Below are 14,825 nucleotides of genomic sequence, written 5' to 3'. Positions count from 1 at the left end.
GGCCATGCAGTGGTAGCCTCTGCATCAGAAACAGACTGAATCAGCAGCTTGGTTCTGGTCAGTTTCTTCAAAAAACATGCCTTCACCATGGACCTGTAAATGAGTGACCAAGAGAAGTGCAGCAGCACCACCACCATTTGTTTCCACAGTTCACAGCCCCACACATGGGTGTCCTTGATCTGCCAGTCTATAGATGTCTCAGTGGCGAGCTAAACATCTAGACCACTGGAAACACTCCAGGAATCTGAGATCTGACCGTGAACGGAACGTCGCATCTGGTTTTGTCTCTGCAGAGCTGGCACTGAGACTCAACAACCACCGTGGCCCAGGGAACAGCATTAGGTTTCAGCTTAGCTAAGTCATCAGTGAACCAGGGCCATGCATTTAAGACAATCTCAGGGGATTTAGGGTTCCTAGTGACAAAGGGTTCAGCCACAGTGTGCAGCTTAAAATTTCCTCCACAGGAATAGCAACCACTTATGTAAAGCCGAGATGTCACGGGGCCAGTCCGCCTTCATTCTTTTTTTTTTTCCCCCCCTTTTTCTCCCCAAAGCCCCCTGGTACATAGTTGTATATTCTTCGTTGTGGGTCCTTCTAGTTGTGGCATGTGGGACGCTGCCTCAGCGTGGTTTGATGAGCAGTGCCATGTCCGCGCCCAGGATTCGAACCAACGAAACACTGGGCCGCCCACAGCGGAGCCCGCGAACTTAACCACTCCGCCACGGGGCTAGCCCCAGCCTTCATTCTTGATTACATACTTTTCAGGAGACTCAAGACACTTGGGGCCCTTTTGACCTTGTTAGTGGTGGAGTCCAAGTGTCCTCATCCCCAGATTGGAGTATAAACCCAGAGCATCACAAGGTTTCTATGAGTCAGTCCTCAGTTTTGAGGAGAGCCCTCTAGCATCATCTTCATTGAGATATAATAAGCAAATACATGAAAACTTTGCACATCAGAGGATAATATCACATAACCTAAATCCTTACCTGCCCTCTGGTGGCAAATAAAAGGGTAATTTGTCACACCAACACTTCTCTATCTGCACCTCACCATGATTGGGATACTCACTTTTGGCACTTCTGGGGTGGAAAAGTATGAGCATATAACACAACAATTCCTATTATATTTTGTTATAGAAACAATATAAAGACATTGAATTTGTCAAAAGGGCCTCAATTACCTCACCAAGTTAGCTTTCCTTTGATACTAGGGCAATGCATATTGGTTATACAGCCCAGTAAGTATCCCATCCTCATTACCAAGACTGTCAAGAAATGGAAAAGGTATAAAATTTTACTCCATTTGCAAAGCAAAGAGTTAGCTGCCAGTTTCATGGATGCTGTCACAAGGCATAAGACTCCTGGGACTGAGAAAAAAGATATTGTTATATACTGCACGACAGGCAAAAAAATGCTTCATGTCCTCATCTTTTCCTATTGCTCCCACATGGCTCAAGGAGGCCATGCAAAGAGATCCACATGGATGTCACATACATAGTAAGTTTCTGTCACAGCTTAATATTATGTTTAAGAAACACAAATCTTTTAAGCTTGGTGTAAATCTACCTGCCCAACTTGCCTCCGAGGATGGCATTACCTTTATTAATAACTAATTACATATTTAATTTAATCAATTAAATTACACTTTGGTTTACTTTAATTAATTAATTGGGTAATTAATCAGCCCTTGCCCCCAAGACACACTATTGCCGTCTTCCAAGGCTGTTAATACAAAAATCATTGCAAGGTAGTCCGGAACAAAAGATGATACAAGATATGAAAAAAATTTGAGATTCTCATGTAAAATTGTCTTTGCCCTTAAAATTTGGGGATAATTGGCCGCCCGCCGCCGCCGCCGCCGCCGCCGCCGCAGCTCTGTAGTATGGCATCGAGGAGAATGGAGACCAAACCTGTGATAACCTGTCTCAAAACCCTCCTCATCATCTACTCCTTCGTCTTCTGGATCACTGGGGTGATCCTGCTGGCTGTTGGAGTCTGGGGCAAACTCACTCTGGGCACCTATATCTCCCTTATTGCTGAGAACTCCACAAATGCTCCCTATGTGCTCATCGGAACTGGCACCACCATTGTCGTTTTTGGCCTGTTTGGATGCTTTGCTACATGCCGTGGAAGCCCATGGATGCTGAAACTGTACGCCATGTTTCTGTCCCTGGTGTTCCTGGCTGAGCTCGTAGCTGGCATTTCAGGGTTTGTGTTTCGTCATGAGATCAAGGACACCTTCCTGAGGACTTACACGGATGCCATGCAGAATTACAATGGCAATGATGAGAGGAGCCGGGCAGTGGATCATGTGCAGCGCAGCCTGAGCTGCTGTGGCGTGCAGAACTACACCAACTGGAGCACCAGCCCCTACTTCCTGGAGCATGGCATCCCCCCGAGCTGCTGCATGAACGAAACCGACTGTAATCCCCAGGATCTACACAATCTGACCGTGGCTGCCACCAAAGTTAACCAAAAGGGGTGTTATGATCTGGTGACCAGTTTCATGGAGACTAACATGGGAATCATCGCTGGCGTGGCTTTTGGAATCGCGTTCTCCCAGCTAATTGGCATGCTGCTGGCCTGCTGTCTGTCCCGGTTCATCACGGCCAACCAGTATGAAATGGTGTAAGAAGTCTTTCAAGAACGATGGAATGAGAGACCTGTTTTAAAAAGGAACTACAGCAATCTTTGAAAGACTTCCAAAGAACGTTAGAGCACAGTACATAATACACCTGCCCTGCTCCCCCTAACCCCCCACCCAACTGACACTCCTACACAGTCTCTGCTCCGCCTTTCAGCTCGCATCATGTGTAGCATTCCATTTTGTGAAGCCCTGTTGTGCCAGAGTGTAGCCAGGTTCCCTGCATCTAGTCCTCGTGGACCCCACCTGAGGCCCTGTGCGTGCCCACTCCTCATTCTGTACTTGGTCCAACTGCAGCTCATTGTAGGTGACTGGTTATCACACCATCACTGGCCCTGCCGGGCCCTGCATGTAGTGTGGGAGGCTCCTATTAGCCCTTCATCATGATTGACAAATACCACACCTGATATAGATAAACTGCTCTGTTCTTTTGGCTTAATCTCCTTTGGTTTGGTTTTCCCTTTACTAAGGCTCTTTCCTACCTTCTTCAGGCTGCCTAGGACCTGTAAAGAGATACATCGGTAATTATCCACGAGGAGAAAAAAGCATGTGTGATGCATGAAGGAAATTGTTGAGCTTTAGGTGGCCTCCTTGCCCATTATTGTTACCTGCCTGGGTATATAGAGACAGTTTAGTGCATCTATGCCTCTCAGTTGAAACCTGTGTAATCCTATTACAAAGCTGTATTGTTGCCTTCTGTGACAATATTACTTCTGTTTTTCCCCAATTAATTGCTTTTGTGTTATTTTACTTCTTTCTGTATTTTTTCTTTGCATTGACATTATAGACCTCGAGGACCTCATCAAATCAATTTAAAAATGAGTGTGAAGGGGGAACAAAAGTCAAAATATTTTTAAAAGATCTTAAAAAATAATGCCTCTGTCTAGCATGCCAACAAGAATGCATTGATATTGTGAACATTTGTGATACATGTATTAATAAATAGAGTCATGATAAAAAAAAAAAATTGGGGGATAATTATTGAGTTAAAAGATCCACTGAAGATTTTTGGTACCAAGACTACCTTTGGTTGTGTGGTGCTGTGAGGTTGTTCAAGACTGAAGGAGTCAGGAAAAGACACAGATTTACTAAAGGACTTTAGGGAAAGACAGATCCAGGAAATAGGTGATGTTGACCAAGGTGAGCAAAGACAAGTAAAGGCAAATGAAAAGAAAGAATAATATGAGATCTTCTTAGTGAAATAAAATTTGTAAGCTATCAGAAAAAAATTTCACCATCCACACATACAGAATATATAATTTTGCATTGAATGCCAATTTAACTTATAAAGAGAGATGATGTTTTTCAAATAAAATGATGGAGAATATCTCTCGTATTCAAATAGGAAAATATTTCTTAAACAAAGTAATAAACATTACCTGTAGAAAAGGAAATATCAAATTATTTTTAAATTAAGACTTGTTTCTCATCAAGACAAACACACTCACATACACACAAAGAAACGGAAAAAGAAAGATCATCAGAGAGATCACAAGAGAAAGAGAGAGAATAAGAAAAGGAAATACATCCAGCTGATATGCAGAACTACTACAAATATGTAAGAAAAAGACAACACAACAGAAAACGTGGACAAAATTAACACATGCTTCAAAAAGGGGTTGCTCAATGTCTAATAAATATGAGAAATATGAAACATGAGAAATATGATAATAAATGAGAAATATGAGAAATAAATATGAGAAACATGAGAAATAGAGAAAATATGCTCTACTTCCATGGTAATGAAAAAAAGCAACTAAATTCCCTACTTGATACCATTACATAGAAACTGGAAGTCAACACATAAAAAGGACAAAAAATATTAAATGTGGTAACATGGATGTGGACAGACCAAGAACCTCCTACACTGCTGATAGGTGTAGAAATTGGTGCAAACACTTTCCAAACCTCTTTGGCCTTATCTCCTAGAGCTAAAGAGACGTAAACCTGTTGCCTGACAAGTCCACTATGACATATAGAGCCAACAGAAGTTGGTATGTGTGTCATCAGAATATGCCCTAAATGTACATACCATCAGTATTCCTAATCGTCTCAAACAGACAGTCACCATATGCCAAGTAACAACGAAACAATTAAATTAATTGCTTTTATGTTCACGCAATAGAATCGTGTACAGCAATGGGAATAGATGATCAACAACATGCAGCATTAAATTCACAAACAACATGAGGAATGACAAAAGCTGAATACAATTGAGTTATTGCTGTATGATTTCTTTTCTATAACATACAAAAAGGGTAAAGTGACCTGTGCTATTAGATGTCAGAGGAGTGGTTCCCCTGATGAGTGACTGGGAGGAAGTACAAGGGGCTTCCAGGGGTCTGACGATATTTTCTTTATTGATCTAAGTACTGAGTACAGAAATGTGTTCACTTTGTAAACTTTCAGTAAGCTATGAGCTTATGACCTGTGTGCGCATCTTTAAATTTTGAAAAAACATATCACCAATCAAAAAAGTGGGATATGGTGAATAGATTAGTGCTGTAATATTCTTACATTGTAAATATGGGATATAAAGGTAGTACACACAATGACGCTGTGGTTAACTTTAAATGCATGCTGAAATTTCTAGGTAAAATCTAACAAATAATGAATATACAACTTTCAAAGAAAAAGGTCAATTATAATGTAGGAGTATATTTAAAAATAATAGAAAACAAGTTAACATAGATAAATTAGAAAATAAACTCTATTGACTCAAATGTATGGATTACTATACTAAACTTAAATAGACTAATGACCTCTTTTAAAATCAAATATTTTTTAAATTTTTTTAATGGATATTTCCTCAAGACATATATCCAAATGATAGAATTAAAGTAGGACAATGAGAAGTATACTTTATGGAATTTTAACTATTAAACAACTAGCATGGCATTATAGACATCAGACAACATAAACTTGAAGAATTTTCAATATTGTCACTAGCACTATTTTAAATTTGCCTTAATGTGCAAGTTTGCAATATATTGATTGACGGATAACAAGCATGATTACATTATAGGTATGTGTATAGGTACATATATACTCACAGATCACATGCAGAAAGAGATACATCTGTATTTAAACATATACAATTGTAGGTGTGTGTCTATCTCTACTTTTTCTTCTTCTTGTTTTGTGATCTAATTTGTGGTAAATATTTGTGTCTCTTGTGAGCCAAAACATTCTTGACAATCAAACCAGTGGACCTTATCCTACACCCAGTGAAATTAAGGAAGTGATTATGGTAAAGAAGAAAGAAGTCCCCCAGGATTCCAAATAGAGTCTGTAATAAGAAAATCATTCCTAGTGCCAAATCCTTTGTGGCCATTGTGTCACTTCTCAAAGACCGATATTAGTTTCTGAGCTAGAGGATCCTGTATGGGAATAGGAGGTGTGGACCACATGTATTATGCCAACTGAAATCCAATACTCTCCACTTACCAGCAGTTCCTACTTTTTTTTTAATTAAGATTATGATAGTTTACAACCTTGTGAAATTATGGAAAACAGTATGGAGCTTTCTCAAAAAGTTAAAAATAGAAATACCTTATGACCCAGCCATTCCACTACTGGGTATCCATCCTAAGAACCTGAAATCAGAAATTCCAAGGATCCCATGCACCCCTATGTTCATCGCGGCATTATTTACAATAGCAATTCCTACTTTTAAGTAACTAAAGTTTTTCTGTCCTTTAGAGTCTTCCAAGAGTTGAAAGTATAACCATTAAAAAACACTTGCAAAGGATGAATCACTGGTATGAAGGCCAAAAATTCATGGGCCAGGCACTATTACATTCCTTATACAGATAAGGGCAAAACAAGCACAGAGAGGTTAGGTGTTTCCTCTGAATTCACTCAGTGGTTAGGGGCAGAGCGGGGATTTGAACCTGGCTGGGCTGGTAGCAAAGATGGTGCACTTAATCCTTAATATACTAAAATACCAGTTATCTGTGTTCCTCAAGTGAACCAGATCTAAATTTAGGTTTGTTTTTACACCTTGTCATTACAAGTTAGATTGGTGGCATTTCACTTTAAAATTTTGGTAGTGACAAGTTTCCACTTATTTATACTCTGTGAGTAAATTTCTGAAACTGACATTGGGAGAATAAAAAGTTCAGAGCCTATAAAGATTGAGATAGATATAACTAAACATCTTCTTAACTTGCCTCAGTATCCACTAAATCCTGAGGCTGTACAAGACCTCACACCCATATCAGAAGACCTACTGACCTAGGGGCTGATCGTTCCCTGTACTGGCACCTGTACAACACTGATCTTGCCAGTTCAGAAACCTAAGAGGAGGGGATGGTGATTTGTCCAGGACTTGAGAGCTATTAACAAGATTGTTAATCCTTGCTTCCCAGTTGATCCAAACCTGAACAACTTGTTGTCCAAAAGACCACCAAACTCAAAATGGTTCACTGTAGTAAACCTTTGTACAACACCCCTGTGTACTCCAAGAACCAATATCTATTTGCCTTCACTTGGAACAATCAATAACATACCTGGACAGAAAAGTATCAAGGATTCACTGAGGCCCCCTCTTATTTCTCCAAATTACTTACTCCACCAAGTTTAAAGCACCCTCCTGATCCCCAGGTTACTGACCCTTTTAAAATATGCAGGAACTTCTTTCTTTGCTCAGTAACCAAAAGGGGCAGCCATAAAAGATTTCATTTATTTGCTGCCAGAGTTAGCTGAAAAAAGATATAAAGTCTCTAAGGAAAAATCTGATCATTACCTAGGTCATAATCTAAGTGCTGAAGGAATGCAACTACCTCAGAAAAATTTAAGCTAATCAAAGAATTTCTTGGGCTTATATCAAAGTGACATCTTAGCAGATTTTTAGGCTTGGCTGGTTATGGCAAACTGTGGGTCCCTAATGTTTTTCTCTTGGCTTCCTTACTCTATGAACTTACCAAATTTCAGTCCCTGAATCCTTTCATTGGGATATGAATATGTGCAGGCTTTTATTGGACTAAAACAAGTGCTTCAAGAACCATCTACCTTAGGGCTACATAACTATTCAAATATTTTGCTTCATTTGTGCAGGAAAGAGATAACCAGGCCCTGGGAATGTTCGCTAGAAGAACATGACAATAAACACAAGCCTGTTGCTTATTACAGCATATAACTTGATTCAGTTGCTTGTGCCTTTCCCTTCTGTATTAAGGCTATAGCTTCCGATGCAAAGTTAATAGAAACAGCATATTTAACCCTAAGAAATAACTTTTATTTACAAACACTATATGCTGTCCAAAGTCTTCTTAACTATGAATTGACTCAACATTTCTGTGCAAGCTGACTAACCTTCTATGAGATCCTTCTGCTTTTATCACATCATCTACCTCTTAAACATTGCAAAGTCCTTAAGCTTCCTATATTACTATCTCTGCCTGTTGAAGGCAAGATCCATAGCTCTGATAATAACATCTCATTTTGTGATACTGTGTCCTAATTTATGCAACACCTCTTTACTTATTATGATCTAATCTGTTTTGTTAATTGGTCATATCGTAGAAGTGAAAAAAGGGAATTTCCAAGCTGGTTATGCTATTACTTTTCAATATGAACTATTTGAAAGGGGAAACCGCTCACAAGCTAAATCAGCTGAACAGGCAGAGTTCCACGCCCTCACAGAAAATGCCAGTTATTAGAAGGACAATCTGTTAATATATTACTGATCATTGGTTTGCCTTTGATGCTGCCCACAATTCAAGATGTTATGGAAACAAAGGCGTTTTCTTATGTCCCCTGGCACTCCAATCAAAAATGGACAAAAATCAAGCGATCTTTTTACTGCTATTCTTTTACCTTCTTAAATTGCTAACACCAAATTTGAGGCTCACATTAAAAGGCTAAATCTGATATCAGAAAAATCGCCAGGCTGACTTTCACGCAAAGGCAGTGCAACAGAACCTATAAAGATTGTGGCACGTATGGATGAAGTCCATTCTGCTTCTGATAAAAATACTTGCTTGTTGACAGATTGCACCGTGCTGATGCCCTTGCAAAATGGCAACACTGCTCCTGAATCACAGAAATTAAGGTGGACAAAAAATGGTTGTAAATTAAATGAACAATAAGGGCTATGGGAAACCCAAACGGCCATTTGGTTCTTCCCCACTACCTGGCACACCCATTTTTCACTTTTTACATTCCTTCACCCCACATGTTGCATTTAAGATGACTCAAATTAGGAATATACATTGTTATTAAGACCTCTATAAAATTGCAACAGCATTTTATACCTAATATCTGGATAATCCTGGAATAACTATTTTTTTTTTTTTCCTGAAAGGCTTCAGACCTCCTCTCTCTGGACAGTTTAAGCACCTGCAACTGGACTTCATTCAACTGCCACCTTGTGTGGCTTACCAATATGTTCTTCTTATTGTATGTATGTTTTCAGGATGAGTTGAAACCTTCCTTTGCCATAAAGTTGATGCCTGCACAGTAGCAAAGAAGTTGTTGGAAAACACATTTCCCATTGGAGTACAACTTTCACAGTCTCCAGTGACTGAGGCACTCACTTCACTGGACAAGTCATATGAGCCATAACAAAAACCTTGCAAACTTCTTGGAATTATCAATGTCACTATCACCCTCAGTCATCAGGCAAGGTTGAAAGAACTAATGAGATACTAAAAGTTAAAATTTCTGAACTTGCTTAAATGACTGGACTCCCTTGGCCTAAGATATTGGCCATTGGTCTTGCTGACTGTTCACAGTACTCTCTTTGGGAAATATAAGTTCATGCCACATGAGTAATCACCAGCAGACCAATGTCCATTGGTATACAACTTTCAGCCAACCCACTGTTATCCCATGCTAGTATGACCAGCTACTGTAACCCTTTAATATCTTATGCTGAAGGCTATGATCAACAGGTTAAAGTAGCATTCCAAGATCCCAGTTCAAAGAATTCTGTTAGACAAAGCCTGGGGTCAGGTGACTGGGTATTCTGGACACATCATCAGAGGAAGACAGCTCTCAAATTCTGTTGGAAGGGAACTTACCAAGCACTCTTGACCCTGACACTGCTGTGAAATTGGAAGGCATTAAGCCTCGGGTGCACATCCCAAAGTTTAAGAAAGATCCACTTGACATCTGATCCTGTACAGATGCTATAGTTATCCTAATAAAATTCACAAGAAAGGGAAGTAGCTGACATTGAGGTAGACTGCTTCCATCCAAGAAATCAGATCAACACTTCACATTTTCATTAAACATGAAAACTTTCCACTTTTCTTTCTTCCCTTTACTCTCTCATTGGCCTAGAAAGATAACACACTCATTGGTATCTCCCATGTCATTGGTAAGGGGAGTAATTTTCAGATGCTGGATTGGTCGTCAAAGATGCCAATCAATCCATGGTGGAGAGAGCCCCAGTGTTCCCTGTGATCAGTTTCTCTTCTGTTCCCAATATCACTGCAAACACGATCAACCCTCATTGGAAGTCACTTACTGAGTTCAACTTTTATGACTCCTGCCACACAGTAATGCTGATATTGGTCTGTTCTGTTAATTTCTTTGATTTCTCTTCCAAAAATGTCTCCTGGAAGAATTGATCTAGAGATTATCCCTAGGGCATATCCTACAGCATAAATGTATCTTATGAAGTCAAAATTAATAAGAAGATTTAAAAGAGTTTCATGTAAGATGGATACAAAACTCTGGGTTGTGGATTTATATAAAAACACGTCTTTAGGGAACTAAATTGATGTGCTCAGTCATCATTTGCAAGGTTCAAAGTCATGACCTTTTCCCAAGACCAATAGTTAATATCTACGTATTGGGGTGGCTTGGAAAGACAAATACTGTGACAAGAATGGGTAAGTTCAGCCATAAGCAAAATGAATGCACAGTCTCTTAATGACTGGCCTGTTCTGGTCTCCTGGGAGAGCTGTCGACACCAGCTGTTGGCTGCTTCTCAACCTGGTCTTGTCAGTGTAGTTTCAGTCATAAATCCAAAACATTCTGAGGACCACTGTGGAGTAGGCACACTTTTTAAGTGAGAAATATGGATCCAAGAGTCAATTCCCTGTAATTTATCTGTCAGTGAGGATCACATTAAACTACACTAAGAGTCATCATGGATGGTGTAGGGTCTAGGACACTCATTATTCTGTACTAACTCACTCATGCTTCAGAATTATTCCACTTTCCTGCATGCCATTGACACTGAATTAGGTTAATACACAGAAGATCGCCTTTTTCTGATATAATAATTCACCCAGATGCTTGATATGCCTTTCTTTTTCACACTCTGCCTCCAAGACTGAAATAGAAATTACTCGCCCATCTCCTTCCTGCTACCGGGCAGTGGGCTCACTGTGATGTTCACTATGTCCAAAATGTGTGAGGGAGGGAGGCAGCTAGATCCTGACATATAGGTTGGTGATACTGTGACCTCTCCTCCCCTCAGAACTACAATTATTTCATTTGCAGCAGCATTGGCACTGCAAGCTAGGATGCTATGGACAATTCTGAAACTTTTCTCCAGTTTGTTAATTACCAAAAACAATTGCAAGATTTTAGTTACCCTCTTCAGTACAGTATTGCAGTGTTTTAGAGAGGCTCTTTCTTTTCCAAGATCCCTGAAGGCAGACAAGGTCTCAAATGGAGGGAGAAAGAAATGCTGAGGTCTCACACATGAGGGACTGGCTGCAAGTCTGTATGTCTTGTTGGATTCGTCGCTTCACTGAGAAGTTCTTCTACCTAACATCTAGTTCTTGCCTAACCTTCATTCCACTGAGCTGAACCATCATTGATATTAGCGGAGAAATGAAATGAGACAAAGCACCTGGGAAAGATTTTCAAAGAGATACAAATAAAATTAATAACTTGATTTAAATAACTCACCCTAGAAATCACTTGCACAAATCAAGTTAATTAATTTGGACTCATTTGCATAATCCATTGCCAATTAATATAGAAATTTTGTAGGAAAATAGACTTTACCCTTACGGCCCTCTATTGATGAGAATTGGAGACAGAAAAACATACATAGAAGACAGAGAGAAGGAACTAAAGGAGGCCCTCACAAATAAGAGAACCCAGATCACATGGTTCAACAAGCAGATTCCACCATTCTTGTAACTCTCAGATAAGCCAGTTCTCAGGTAGGATCAACTCAACAGGAGCAAATGGTTACCACAGTTCTCTCTCTATTTTTTTTTTTTGAATGAATTTTCTCTAAAGAGCATCTGTTGTTTTGGTCATTAGGAAACATAAATTAGGAGTTGAAAAGCATCCTTTGGTTTTCCGTATATTCAACTCCACATTTGATGCAGGAGGACCTACAACTAGAACATACAACTGTATACTGAGGGGCTTTGGGGAGAAGAAGAAAAAAGAAGAGGAGACAACAATAAAAGTCTTGAAAAGGATGTGGACAAACCAAGAATCTCTCACACTGTTGGTGGGTGTAGAAATTGTTACAAATGTCTCCCAAACCTCTTTGGCACTACCAGCTAAAGCTAAAGAGGTGGAAACACGTCCCCTGAGAATTCCACTATTCCATATATAGCCAAGAGAAATTGGCATGTGTCATCAAAACGTGTCTTAAATAGTCTCAAACTGAAAACAACCCATAAGCCTATCAACAGTGGAATGATTAAACTAATTGTTTTCTATTCAAACACTAGAGTCCTATACAGCAATGTGAATGAATGATTACCAGTTGTTTAATTGGTAAAATTCCGTAGAATGAATTTTTCATTTTCCTACTTTAATTTCATTATCTGGCCATATCTATTAAAAAATCCAAGGAACATAGTAAAAAATGTTTGAGTTTAAAACATGTAATTGTTCTGTTAATTTTGATATAATAATTGATACATTTCACTGTCAATAGCATTTATTTTCTTATTTTATCTAACTTCTATTTTATTCATTTACAAGTATGTCTACATTATAATTCTTCATTATAATTGATCCCTTTTCTTTTAAAGTTGTATGCTCATTGTGTTAATTTTGCCTAGAAATGTCAGCATAAATAAAAGCCAGTCACAGTATCCTTCTATTTAACACTCTTAAACCCCACCTTATAATATAAGGACATTATGATGCTAATCTACTCACCATATCCCACCTTTCTAATTGGTGATATATGTTTTAAAAATTTAAAGACACAAACACAGTTCATAAGTGCTTAGCTCAAGGGCAGTTCACATTTCTGTTCTCAGTACCTAGTTCAACAAAGGGACTTTCGTCTGACAGACCCCTAGAAGTCCATCATCATCCCTCCCAGTCACTGCTCTTCAGGGGAGCCACTGCTCTGACCTCTAACAGCACAGGTCGCATTACCCTCTTTTGCAATCTATATGGAAAAAAAATACAGCCTTTACTCTTTTACTTCTGTTTTTTGTCATCCCTTATGTTGTTTGTGAATTTATTACTGCATGTTGCTTGGCTTGACAAGTGACACTTGGTCCACAACCAGGATCTGAATTTGCAAATCCCAGGCCACTGATGCAAAGCATGCTAAATTAACACTAGACTACTGGGCCGGCCTGAAGGATTTTGTATGTTTTGTCCAGGCAAAGCACAGCCTGGATACACTGGATTCATGGCTCATGAGCAGAAAGGGACTGAGACTTGGGAAACAAAGAGTGCTTACTGAAGTGGCCTTCAGGAAGAACCAGTTGGGATTATTCAAAAGAGCCAAAAGTGCTTGAAAAATGGAGGAAAGGGTATTAAAAAGGACAAAGGTGCTCACCAGGAGAAGGACAGTTTTGGTAGCTCTGGACTCAGGGGAGGTTTTGAGGGAGACATTGGTCTTATGAAGTCGTTGAACTCTCTGCTTGTGCCTGTATAGGATGAAAACGATGGAGCCACTGGCCAAGAACATAAGCCCCAAACAGAAAACATCAGGGAATGACAGCAATGCTGCATATAAGTTGTCTCTGGCTTTGTCATGATGAACAGCAGAACAGTATCCAAAACTTTTTCTATTTGTGATGTTTTTGTGGCTCCTGTTGGCAGCCATAAACATAGGATAAACGATATTTATCAGCATGTGCAGCATCCAGCACAGGGAAATTGAAGGGACAATGCACCTGAGAGCTTTCACTTTAATCTCTGCCAACCTGGAGTTCCTGGGGCTGATGATGATGGCCTGGATGACACTAAAGAGGCAGGTGGTGCCAATGGACACACCCCTGCCCACTGCGCGAACATAGGGCAAAAATCTGCATTCAAAATAACGATGACCAGGATCCACTCCAAAAGATGACAACGTATAGCGGATTCCACTAGCGAACAGGAGCAATAAATTGGCTACAGTCTGGTTCTTGATAATCAAATCTGTGGACCTTATCCTACACCCAGTCAAATAAAGGAAGAGATAATGACAAATAAGAAAGAAATTCCCCACGATTCCAAATGTAGTCTGTAATAAGAAGATCATTCCTACCGCCAAATCCCTGGCAGCCATCCTATCAGTTCTCAACGCCTTATATGTGTCTTCTGAGCTAGAGGATCCTGCAGGGGAATAGGAGGTGTGGGCCACATGAATCATGTCAACAGAAATACAATATTCTCCACTTAGCAACAATTCCTACTTTGAAATAATTAAAGTTTTTTCCGTCCTTTAGAGGCTTCCAAGAATTGAAAGTAGAATCATTAATGAACACTTACTATGTATAAATTACTGCCATGAAGGTCACAGATGCAGTAATTTCTTTATTCCTCCCAAATTCATGAGGCAGGCACTGTTACTTTCCTTATAAAGACGAGGACAACAGAGAGCTTCAGTGTTTCATCTAAATTAACACACTGGTTGAGTACACAGTGGGGATTTTAACCTGGTAATCAAGTGGTGCATTTAATCCATAATACACTAAATTAATAGTTTTGTTCTTCAAATAAGCCAGATCTAAATTCAGTTTTGTTTTTCCACCTTGTCATTTCAACTTAGATTGGTGATATTTGATCTGAAATTTGGTAATGATGAGTTTTCATTTATTGATGAAGACTTATTTTAGGGGCAGATATAGACTTTGACTAAAGCTTTAGAGATCTTAATAAAAGGTAGATGCCCTAGCTGCAGGATAAAACTTCAGGATCCTGTCCCAGTACAAGTTTAGTTTAATGAATGCAAGAATGCCTCAACATTAGGATGGAAAAGAAAGATTCGTTTGCATTTATCTCAGGAACAAAAGTACAATACT

General features: G+C 39.3%; 2 protein-coding genes across 2 annotated transcripts; one reads left to right on the top strand and one right to left on the bottom strand.

Annotated features, from left to right (window-relative positions):
• Window positions 1-1,844: 1,844 nt before the first annotated feature.
• LOC106822669 (tetraspanin-7) lies at window positions 1,845-3,610 on the top strand. Its single transcript, XM_014827950.3, has one exon. It carries the CDS (start codon window positions 1,882-1,884, stop codon window positions 2,629-2,631), a length of 750 nt encoding a protein of 249 aa, XP_014683436.1. The 5' UTR covers window positions 1,845-1,881; the 3' UTR covers window positions 2,632-3,610.
• Window positions 3,611-13,153: 9,543 nt separating this feature from the next.
• On the bottom strand, window positions 13,154-14,173 carry LOC106822648 (vomeronasal type-1 receptor 4-like). The gene has a single exon (XM_014827929.3). The coding sequence runs from the start codon at window positions 14,171-14,173 to the stop codon at window positions 13,154-13,156; it is 1,020 nt and encodes a 339-aa protein (XP_014683415.3).
• Between the last annotated feature and the right edge of the window lie 652 nt (window positions 14,174-14,825).

Source organism: Equus asinus, chromosome 26, assembly GCF_041296235.1.
Source record: "Equus asinus isolate D_3611 breed Donkey chromosome 26, EquAss-T2T_v2, whole genome shotgun sequence".
In the NCBI taxonomy this organism is placed as follows: domain Eukaryota; kingdom Metazoa; phylum Chordata; class Mammalia; order Perissodactyla; family Equidae; genus Equus; species Equus asinus.
This window is presented reverse-complemented; position numbering and strand designations above follow the sequence as displayed.